Genomic DNA, 12,848 nt, shown 5'->3' on the forward strand with positions numbered 1-12,848 from the left:
GATCATGTCTCCTAAACCTGATAGACTTCTTTGAAGAAGTCACCAAAGCCATAGATGAGGGTAAGGTGGTTCACACAGCCTATCTAGATCTTGACAAGGCTTCCGACATCATCCCCCACTCTGGAATTATAGATAAACTCACTAAACTAGGTATAAATCCCTATGTCACAAGGTGGGTTGCCAACTGGCTCACTGACAGAACCCACACTGTGAAAGTAGCAGACTCCAAATCCGACTTCACACCAGTGACAAGTGAAGGTTCCTGGATCTTCTCCTGTTTGGTATTAATTCTCAGAAGTACAGGCTAACACAGAAGGTCTTTGGCTAATGATGTTCACAGATGACTGCAAACTAGGAGCCATAATCAAAACTCATAACGATGTGGACATCCTACAAAAGGGTCTCACTGAGACAGATGCCTGGTGTCAAAGCCATGGCCTCAAGCTCAATGCCAGAAAGTGTATTGTCAACCCTTTTGGTAAAAACTCTGTACCCATGAACTACCACATAGGCGGTAGTCTGCTTAACACCAAAAGTGTGATAGGAGACCTTGGGACACAGGTGGACAGTAATGTCTCCTTTGATAATAACATCACCACAGTAGTCAGGAAGTCCTTCTATGTGGCACACCTCTTCACAAAATGTTTCTCATCCAGGAAAAAAAGAGGTCATTGTTCCCCTCTACTCATCACTCATTAGACCCATTATAGAGTACAATGCCCCTTTTGGTATGTACCTCACAAGACATCTACAACAACTGGAAAGGCTGCAGAAATACCTCACAAAGAGGATTACTGGCCTCAAACAGACGCCCTACGCAGAGCGTCTCAAATAACTCCAGCTTTACTCCATAGCATATCACATACCCAGAGGTGATCTCTGCCTAACATACAAAGCTATGTCAAACCCAGAGCTGTTGGACATGCTCCACTTAAAGAAATCCCAATCTCTCTGAGCCATACCCTCTAGGGACCTAAACCTTGTCACCACAATAAACAGAACATGCTGGAGGGATATATTCCTGTCCCAGAGACTTCCCATACACTGGAACAAACTATGTATCTACATCAAACAAAGCTTCTCATTAGCACCCTTCAAGAGAAATCTTGACGAGTGGATGGGAGATAGGAAATTCACCCCGGGAATCACTTCTGTGGCTCTATTCAACAGGGGCAGAGGAAAATAATTATCTTGGGTGGCAAAAGCCAGGGTACCTTTTCAGCTAGGCTTATATAAGCCCTACAGCCAATAGCCTAGTAACTGCCTATGAACCTATGAATTGTAAGAAAGACCACACAAGACCATTTCATTAATTAATAAAAAAAAAAAAATACACAACCTGGTCCCAAATACAAAAAAGGAATTCTCACTACTGCCCTGGGTATGGACTTCCAGTATCCATATCCTGTCCTGACTATACAGAACACAGGCTCCTTACAGAGCTGAGTATTTGACCAAGCAATGCAGACCCTTTCACACCACTGTCACTGAAGGCCAATTTCTTCCAGTGCTCCTTTATCCACAGTGACTGCCTTTAACACAAATTATTTTCAAGCACACATGCACACACACACACACACACACACACACACACACACACACACACACACACACACACACACACACAGTAACAATTCACAGGGAAAGCTTCCTTCCTGGCATGGTAGTACTTCTACCTCCGTGGAATAGCCAAGGACTTTTAGTTACCTATTGCTATTAAATAAACCAAGTATAAATACAGCAATTAGTATTTTCACTGATAGTAGTTTTAAGCAGTTTATTGGGAGATTCATGCCAGACAGCTTATTAATTAAAAACATGCATAATGATTACCCTCATCTCAAATACAGCAAATAAGGAGTAAAATATATATGTAGGATATAACACCGAGGAATACAATAAAACACAACAGAAATAGACAGGATGCTTACAGAAAAATCCAATCTCCAGATACCTCATTTTCTGATATATCTTACTGCAAAAATACCGTTGCTGTCATCATACAGTTAAATTAATAGCTAGTTATAGTTAGTTATATCTTACTGCAGAAATACTGTTGCTAACTGTCATAATACAGTTAACTTTATAAGTAGTACTCAATGAGGGTTCACTGCAAACAAGAGAGAATCTTCTTTTTAGCAAGACTTGGCACATAGTTATGTCACATGGCATTATCTTCCTGTTCTTGGACTAGAAATACAAGTAGTTAGACTAGTGCTTAAACTTGTCATAGCAAAGTTTTTCAGGAATGAAAGGTTAATCGCATCAGTCCTGCAACAACAGAAATTGCCAACACATGTCCCATTCTGCTAGAGGTGTAGCTGTCTCAATCAGTACCATGTGCCAATACAACAAGCCAGCACCCCACCCCAGGTATCTCTTCAACTGAACATCAGAAACAAAAAAAAAAGTTCACTGTAACATAGCCATCAGGTTATTTTAGTTAGTACAGTCACACACCCCCAGTTGGATCTTGCATTGTACCGATCAGATTATTACATTTTTATCCACATCCCCATTGAAGAGCAAAAATAACTACATAAATAAATAAATACATAAATGTTCAGTGTAATAATCTGATGACTACATTGTAGTGATCAGGTTATTACACTTAAATCAATACCCCCCAGTAGCGCTTCAAATAGAGAGGAAAAAAAAAACTTCACTGTAATAATCAGATCACTACACTGTAGGGATCAGATTATTACATTTACATCAACACCTTTCTTCCCAGGTAGCCCTTCAACTGAAGGGCAAAAAAACAAGATGATGAATGACTGATCACATCCTCCCAACACTTTGTCCCAGGGAGACTGCCCGTCTTGCCCTGCCCAAGATACGTTTTTGAATTTTGCTTCCTTCCCTTTGTTCCAGTCTGGTGTGGCTTTATAATATGCAAGTCATTAAGTCCTGTAGCACTTAAAATCTCCAAAGACAGTCCCTGGTCTTTCATCTTTTGCTATTGCCGTCACAAGAGAAGACAGCAAGTCAGACGTTCCAACACACTTCAAAAGAATTGTATGTTCTTTTATATTCAAAAAATAGAAAATATCACACATTCTCAAGGTGCACAATGACTGCTGTGTGGGGGGGGGGTTTGGCATAATGGTTAAGGTGTTCACCTTACAGACACAAGGTGCAAGGTTTGATTCTCACTTGGGGTAACTGTCTAGGCTTAAAATGGCCCAAAAGGACAGTTAGCCTAGTACCAACCTATGAAGAATAACAAGAGATAAGATAAGAATAACTTACATGTTTACCTCAATTTCCTTTAGTCTGATACTACCCCTGGCAATACAGCCTGTTATACTCAAGTTGAGACCCTCCAATAGAATGAGCTGCCCTCTATAAATAGATCAGCAGTTGCACTCCTTTCTCACTCATCTTCAAACAGAATATAATTTAATAAAAACAGTCTGCAGACTTTCTTCTAAAATCCACTCCCAGATAATCCAAACACCTTCTTGTCTTCTCAGACATCACAGCAACACTAACAGTCATAGCAAATTCTTCTGGTAGCACTAAAAAGGCTCAAATATCCATTAAGAAAGGACTTCCAAACTTTGTTTCCTCTAAGGATGAGCACTTCTATACTATCTTGATAAGTCCAGTGTTGCTTGTGTACCTCCAGTCTGAAATCAAACTGATATCTGCTCTTTACAAACTACTGTATGTTGAAATCCAGTGAAATGTAACTGGGATCCTTAGAATAGCAAAAGTATAAGAGCAGATATGGAAGAAAATATATTAAGTCAGTGGGTGAAATACCTCACAGTACTCCCCTACTCCTAAGTATTGCAGCTTCAGATTTTCTGCATATAAATAATTGGTTAGGAAGCAGAAGTAAAACTGTCCTCAAAATATTCTTTCGTGGTTAACGAATGAATTTATGAATTCAGTGTTTTACTTGCAGTCCATGCATTCATGCGTCTTTGCATTGTACAATAATGCAAACAACTAATTATTTAAGTTATTTTTTACATATTTTGTCTATTTTGTCATTCTTCCCATTTGAGAGGTACTTTTCCACTTTTCTAATTTTGTTAGACCCTTACCACAATTCTTTCTTAATTTAAAGGTACAGACAAGCTGCCATAAATCTGCAGTTCAGCTTTGACCACAGCTATTCCCTCTGGGATACAATTAAACATGTTTTGAGCTTTGACTTTGTATGCTGACTAGCCCTTCTCATATCCTCATGTTAGTACAGAGCCCATCTTCCTTCACCACTGACAAAGCCAGTCACTGCACTCCTTAGTACAGTCATTCCCAATAACGTTGTCTGCTGCCATGAACAATATTTTGGAGAAGTTTTCTTACCAGTGCAACTGTTTCACCTCTCAGGTTTTCTTTTTTGCCACATTAACTGCTTCCTATGACAAGTTATTGTTGCTTAATGCATACTACAACTTTCATTCACAATTCCCACATTTGTCTCGTTAATCAGCTCTTCCCATGATTTAATATGTCTATACTAAGAGACTGATGAGAAAAACTCAGTCTTTCCTGTCTTCCTTGCTAAGACATTTCATAGCCTTGTTGGTCATACTCAGTCCCAAGAATTAATATAACTTGGGGACTAACTACAATGCAATCTGCTGTATCTTAACTCCTTTGAAAAATACTTTTAATATCTAATATTATCTATTCCCCAGAAAACACTTTTCAGTTCTTACACATGATCTCTTACCCTTAACTTCCTACTCCATGATACTACATGTCCTGTGTACCAGTTTTCTCACCATGTTCTAACATGATCATTACTCTTTACTTTCCTGGTAGATGCTTTCCTCCCTGTGCTAGACTTTATTTTTTTCTCATACTAAATGTATTCTTTCTACAAGCCCAAAACTACTGTTTACTATGCATGGTTCCTATTCCTTCGATTCCTCTGAGTCTCCACCTCATTTTGTGCCTCTGATTTTCTCTCCATCTCTACCACCTATGTTTTACATTAATACCTCTGTCTGTACAATGGGTACCAGTTTTTTATCCACTTCCTTTCTTTATTAAGTTGAGATCCTTTCCATTCTTGCTTCGCTGCTGTTGTTCCTGTTGTGGTGATGACAGCATTGCTACATCTGCATCTGTTGACACTTCAGCATGTGTTACTGATATCTGTCCCTGCTCTCCCACTCAGGTTTTCTTCTCATTGTCATCTCGGATTGCAGCCTCCTCTGTCACTGACCTTTCTGCTGTCTTACTTTCCTGCACTCTTTTAACAATGTCTATATATATCCTGTAATAGTCTACCTGTATCTACTCTATCTTTTCTCATGCACTTCTCCTGCCTTCTACTCTATAGTTGTATCCTGCCAGTTTCATTTGACTAAAATATCTCTGTTCCAATGTTCTCACTAGAAGTTCAAACATTCTTCTGTAGAACCTACATCATTTGGCATAGTCTAATAATTGGTTCTCACTGTAAGTCACAATCTCTGCCCCTACCTCCTCACCCAGCAGATGCTATCTCATTCTTGGATCTCTTGTCTTTTCCTTACTTTTTTACCTTTTTGGATTTACATTGACTTTCCATGTCATATATTACTTTTTCTCTAACTCTTATAGCTCCTTTGCTTCCCAATCTTTGTACCTTATCACTCCTCCTCATACTGCACTAATTTCTTAAACTGCTACTCTTGCTTCTTTCCTCCCACCCCACCACTAACTACAATTCCTCCTGTATCCATTTATCTTCCTGCTCATTTCCATAAGTTCTCCTTTCATATCTCTCATCATCTATTTTTAACCTGCAGTACTACTTTTCTGTCTGTAAGTTATTAGTAACCTCAAAAACACCCCAGTTTGATATTTCTCTGCAACTATCATACATACTATAAATACATTAAATACTACTGTATTTTATTTCATTGTTCAATAATTAGCAAATATGTGTTCATTTCTCTCTTGTTTTGTGTTAAAAGTCTATTTTCCTGTAAGAAATATTTAAAAATCATGTAAATAAGCTCATGTATTGAAGTTTTTATCCTGCAATTATAAATGTGCATCATGTGTAACTTAAAAGTAGAGATTTTCTCACTGGGCCTTTGCTGAAAATGGGTTTACTCTGTCAGACTTTTCCCAGTCAAAAAAGACACACACATACATACACAAATAAATAAATAGATAAATACATAAATATTACTTTGACTTATTTAGCAAAGGTAAATTAATAATACTGGTATTTAAGTAGCAGACAGTTGCATATCTGACTTAACACTAGCAAAACCTGATCAAATTGAATTAGGTAAAAATATCTATGCAAGGTGCTCCATGCACTTTTTCCAAATTTTAGGTCTTTAACAGATGCAAAAAATAATGTTAATCTTTGACTTAAATTTCATCTGCGAATCTTAGAATTCAAACAAAAAGAAAGAAAGAAAATTAAAAAAATGCAATTTGTGTGTGTGTGTGTGTGTGTGTGTGTGTGTGTGTGTGTGTGTGTACTTTGTCGACATATGCAGATGGTCAACAGGTGTGATAGATCGAAAGTCCTCTAGTGGGTGATTATCCCCTTTCCCCAGGACTTATGCAATCCTGGTGTTAGTATATTTAATTAGGAGGAGGTGTGGCAGATAAATGGGTGCTTGCTCCCTAGGAGCAGGGGTGGGGGTGAATGGGGACTTGTTTCCTGCAAAAAAAAGATGTCCTGTATTTTTTGGCTATGGCAAAGATTTGCCTCACACATACTGAGATAAATGTCGACTTTTCCATTGTCAACACTCTTGCCATTGACATTGAGGTGTGTCAACATAATTCATTAATGCCGTATCCATCCTCAACCCCTTTTTCCCACATGCAGTCGGGGTGTCATTTCAACAGTGAAAATCATCTCAAGACAAGGTGTACACCACCACATGGCTATCCCTGTCACAGTAGTTGATCTGTACCACTCACTCCTACAGCCAGTTTAGTGGGTACAATCCACCTACTCTATGTCTTTGGAATATTGGAGGAAACCAGAGCACCCAGAGGAAACCTATGAAGACTGTGTACAGAGGGCACCTCAGCCAAGAATCATACCAGAGAACTTCTTTGTGTGGGGGCAGCAATACTAACTACTGCAGCAGATCAGTAATGGATATATATATATACAAGGATTTATATAGGAAAAACACTCTCTCATGTCATCAAAATATTTAGGTTAACTGCCCCCATTGTCAAGCACGCCAATAGCTGCACATTGAAAAAACAAAGTCCCACTTTAGGGCAAAAGCCAATTAATTCAAATCACCAACATTTTCAAAATACTTCTGACTTTTCACTTTTAGCTATTAGCTAAGGAGTTATTTTTTCTCCCTTTTGAACTGTTTATTGACTGTTGACCTATATCTGCTGACAATAGCATATTACTATGTGATTTAGTTATTCCATGGCTTTATTTCTCTCTCTCTCTCTTTCCACCTCTTTCTATTCCACAGTCACAAACATTTCTTTATTACATATTTAATGAGTTCAGTTTTTCATTAGCTGAATTAGATGAAGATTGTTTCTTTACTTGTTTTGTTTAACAATTTGCCACAAGTTCATGAACACAACCATACACACGCGCACACACACACACACACACACACACACACACACACACACACACACACACACACACACACACATAAGTGTGTGTGTGTGTGTGTGTGTGTGTGTGTGTGTGTGTGTGTGTGTGTGTGTGTGTATGTGCATATGTGTGTGTAAATATGGGTCTACTTTGAAACATCTAAAACTCATAACATCTAATTTCATAACATTGAGACCAGAACATGTGGAGGGGATGTTATTTTCATGTGATTTGTACTGTTGGATGTTATGAAATTCAATGACTTTTAGATGTTTTAGGTTTTAGATGTTCTGGTCTGAGTGTTATGAAATTAGATGTTATGAGTTTTAGATGTTTTGAAGGGGACCTGTAAATATTTATGTGTTGATATACCATTCTCAGCACCCAAAACATCAACCCATCTTTCTTTGAATAAAAGCCTGAGATATAGCCAGAAAACATTGTGTCTAAAGTTGTAAAATTTGCTATTGATAAACACTTTAAAAGCCACTGCTTCCCTCCACTAAAGGAACTAAATTGGCTTGAACTACCAGACACACGAACATACTCTTACATCTTAACAACATTCAAATTACCCTATTTTCCTGACAAGTACTTAGCCCTTAACAATATTATGCATCCCAATGTACCTAATAGAATTTTACACCCCACCAACAAATCCCTATATTCCATAACCAAATCAAGAAACATTGGAGGGGATTCCCAATATTCAAGCAGTTTATCTAAAAAATGGAAATCTCTTACAGTCTTCTTGAAATGAGCTAATAACACAAAGTTATGTGAGTCAGAACTTTTTCTAGGATACTTGGCTGTGTACCTGCACCACCTCAGACTAGATGTACTACAAAAAAAATACTATACTTATAAATGAACTGAGTTCCCCAGTTGCTGTATTTCTTCTCTCTATCTTACTATTTACTTTCTCTCTATCATTAACTAGCTCATGATATCTCTTTACCTCTATATATAAATATATATATATATATATATATATATATATATATATATATATATATATATATATATATATATATATATATATATATATATCCTTTAGGTCTACACAATAGCCTTTACTATTTGATATATTGTCTTCTGATAAAAATAACCATCTCCTCTCCCTCTGTTAGAAAACCTTGGTATCTAGCATTGCCTCCTCACTATCATGTGGCATCACCCTTAAGAGTGTAATGTAACACTGTGCCACTCAGTTGACTATAGCTTGCACATGCATGTTTTAAATTGAATTACATTGTAGTTTCTGTTACTAAAAAATGTTAGTGTCTGAGTTTCCATTCTAAATATTATTTAAAATGTACTTATCCCAGACTATTATATGTATATTGTGCAGCTTTTCTTACTGGGCCTACACTGAAAAGGGGTTAATGCCACCTCAGACTATCTCAGTAAATAAATTCCAATAAATAAAGAAATGAATAATAGAAATACCAATCGACAGCAAAAAAAAAAAAAAAGAAATTGCAACAGGCAGACAAGACTCCCTGCACCATCTATTTGGGAATCTGCACCTCCACTCATCACCCACTGCAAGACTGCATAATAGCAAGGAAAAGGCATATTTTCCATCCCTCCTATTACAACAGTCTCCCCCTAGCAAGATGGCTCAGTTGTTCTAAAAACACACCTGAGAAGGGCTGGCACAGATTTACTAGCTGTGCCCACAGATGTAGCAGCTGTGCCCCCTCTGCCCAGACTATAAGATAATTACTCTGCCACCAGTCAGCTACTCTAAGCCTATTACAAGGGTACCCAATTATACTGAGTAAAATTAATACTAATACAAATGTTAGAGTTTGACCAATGCAGCAAGGCTTTCAGGAGCAGCCATATTGTCAGTAAAATAAGCATTAAGTACTCTTAAAATGTTAAAAGTATTCTCTAAATGACCAGCTGCAATAAAAGACATAGAAATATTTAACAATAAATAATAAAATAGAAAACATGAAAATTCTGAATATCTAGTTACAATAAACACTAGAGTTTCAATCACAGGAGATATAAAAATAACGCAATTGGAAAGATTCACACAGACGCAGAAAAACAATATTTAACTAATCTCACTATATTTTCCTGACAGACTAAAGAATTACTGTTCCCTAGTTATGTTACATACTACAGCAAGGCAAGATGATGAGTGTTGATTTGCTTACTACAGCAAGGCAAGATGAGGTGTGTAAGGTTGTGTGAGATATCTATGAGAGGTCTTTCCTATCACATTCCAGAAGACAAAGCGCTACTGTGAGAGTTTCATCATATCTCTCACTAATATCTAAAAAAATCATTTTAGTGCTGATTGTAGAATGATATCACATCTGGTCGCCTGACTCTGATACAGTACACACCCAGAGCTTTGCTAAGATCTGTTGCAGCATCTGAAAGCTATAAAACAATTTCAAAATGTCCACCCTTTGAGGCTAGCAATTAGTTTACCCCTAAGGACAATGCAGTAAGATTCCTAGTCCTGGTTTTCCAGACATTTTTGTCTCTGGTTGCAATCAGACCTGTAAGACAACTAATCCATTTCATTTTCAACCTATTTTTCAAAATTAGCTGGACTGAGATTAACCTCTTCCCTTCCAGAATTCTCTGTTAAAACATACACATTTAATCAGTTATAATAATTCTGTCTGACATACATGTATATCTCTTTTCTCTCCAGCAGCACCCACTACTGATGCATTTGTAGCACAAGCAACTTTACAAATGCATTTTTAACACAAGCATCTGTGCAAATCAGTGTGATAGTCAAACACAAAATTCTTTACAAAATGCCAGCTAGCTATACTGCCATATATTACACATGCACTGCTCTACTCTCCCTGGCACAGATGGCACCAACTCATATCATCATAATTAAATTATTCTGTAAATTACTGAGGATTATATTCAGTCAATGATTAGAGCTTTATATTTCTTATTGTTCTAAAAATACACATTGATGCACATTGATGCAAAAAACAAACAAACAAACAAACAAACAAAAAAAGTGCTCTATTAACTTTTAAATGAAATAGAGTAACATTTCAAATTGTACCTGACTTTTGGTCTCAGCCCGCCCCTACTCCCATTATTTTTGTCTTTCTCTAAAGTTTTTGAGCAAAGAATTTGAGGAGTATGGTGATCAAATCAGCATTACAAACCACAGAGGTACTGCACACAGAGCACAGTCTTGTGAATGGGTGAGAAGAAAAATATGGCAGAATATGTATTTGTTATGTTAGAATGTGTAGATGTGAGAATTTCTTTGAAGATGTCTTACCATTTTATGCTGTCAAGCATATATGTGTATAAATATTGATTATTTCATTTGCATAATGAACATATCAGCTATGTCAGTTTAAAAGTTTGCACCTGGTCTCCTCATAATCTGTTTTATTATTTTTTTTCATAAAACATCAGTATCAGTAGACTGTGTTGACATGTTTATTAATGAAAACTGTCAAAGAAACTAGGCAGTGCTCACTGTGGACTGTTTTATTTATTTGTGTGACTAGTTAGTTAAGTAGTTAAACCAAGTAAATGAATTAGTTCTTGGACTTATCTAGACTGAACTTAAGACCACATGACAACAGGCAAGAACCAAAATCAATTAAATGGTAACAATGAAATATAAACAGAAAACTTAATTAAACACTTGGTGCAATAAATCATCTTAGAAACAGCAGTTTGGTAACAACAATAATGGCAACATTGTCCAAGATGTCAAAACTTTAGCACTTTATTTGATTTTTCATGCACCCACCTGTGTTTGTGTGTGTATATGCATGTATGTACAAAATAAATAAATGCTATTTTTTTTTATTTCCTCAAGGTGAATGGTATTTTTACAGCATTACCCTACTATCTGTCTGGCACTATGATAAAATCTTACAGAAGTGGAAATCTTGCAGTAGTTGAGACGGAATTTGGTCTCAAAGTTACATTTGACTGGAGCAATGCTGTAACAGTCAGTCTGCCAAGCACTTACTCCAATGCGGTCTGTGGTTTGTGTGGCAACTATAATCATACCCCACATGATGACTTCATGATGCCTAATGGCAAACTAGCACCCAATGCAGTAACATTTGGAGAAAGTTGGAAGGTTGGAAATGTACCAGGTTGTGCAAATGAATGCACCGGGCAATGTCCAGTTTGTAGTGAAGACGAGAAACAAAAATACAAAGGTGACAAATTCTGTGGAATAATCATAAGCAAAACTGGACCTTTCCGTAACTGTCTAGCTGTTAATGATCCCACTCCATTTTTTGAAAATTGCGTATTCGATGCCTGTGAATACAAGGGGCATCCGTCATCCTACTGTGATGCAATTGCAACTTACGCTTCTGCATGTCAAGCAGCAGGTGTCGCCATTGATAAGTGGAGAACAGATACATTCTGTGGTAAGTCAAGCACTTGAGTTTAAATGTGTAAAGATTTTGATCTTTATTCAGTAGTACAGAGGAATATTAGAGTTCAAAATGGAAAAACAAGATTTTCTTAAGCATTTTATTTTTGACAATATGGACATATTTTCACTCTTTCATAGACATCAAATTTCTCATGTGAAGTGTTCAGTTTTAAAGAAAAGAATTAAAGCAGCTAGTTTTATATACTCTATTATATAACAGAATGCCAGTAACTGCAGTGCCAGGCTTGTTGATTCATCGTTAAATAACAGTTTTGTTAAGGATACACAGACTGAATGCACATTCTTTTATTTTCTCTCTCTCTTCTTGTAATATTAATTTTAGTATGAGACATTTGTTAACTCCACTCTCATACATTTATTAAGGCATTTCCAACACATATCACTTTGCCCAGCCAGAACCTAGTCCACTTCATGCTTAATAGACAAAGAAATTGTGAATATTATTTCTAAATCCTTTTTCTTAAACTAAAGTAGCTAACAATTTAATATAAACATTTAGATGAGTAAAGCTAAAACTATAACACATCAAAAATGTTAACCTTTAAATAATTAAGTTTTTTTATTCAAAATTATTGGCATTTGACTCCAGCAAAATATATGTTGAAATTGAGATATCTTCAACATAGTTTTAAACTTTGCTAGCATGAGAGCTTTTTACGGGATGAGGTGAAGAATTCCACAGTATCTGTGTCAGATGTATTCATAATGTCCAAAAAGTCTCTGCAATTCTTCGGCAGAACATTAAATATTAGAGGAAAAAGATGAGAGGTTTGTAGTAAAACTGTATAAATATAAGTATGAAAAATTTTGCAGTATAGTAAAAAAGAGTAAAGGAGAAAAAGAGTGTATACACGAGGAAATAAA

At 36.6% G+C, this 12,848-nt stretch overlaps 1 protein-coding gene across 1 annotated transcript in view; it reads left to right on the forward strand.

The window, feature by feature from the left end:
• LOC122808362 (IgGFc-binding protein-like) overlaps positions 1-12,848 on the forward strand; it is a 251,858-nt gene that overhangs the window by 134,499 nt on the left and 104,511 nt on the right. The window contains 1 exon segment of the mRNA XM_044079329.1: positions 11,388-11,955. Coding sequence (XP_043935264.1) covers positions 11,388-11,955 — 568 coding nt within the window.

The sequence above is a fragment of the Protopterus annectens genome, chromosome 8.part0 (genome assembly GCF_019279795.1).
Source record: "Protopterus annectens isolate FY-2018-M chromosome 8.part0, PAN1.0, whole genome shotgun sequence".
NCBI classification, from domain to species: Eukaryota; Metazoa; Chordata; order Ceratodontiformes; family Protopteridae; genus Protopterus; species Protopterus annectens.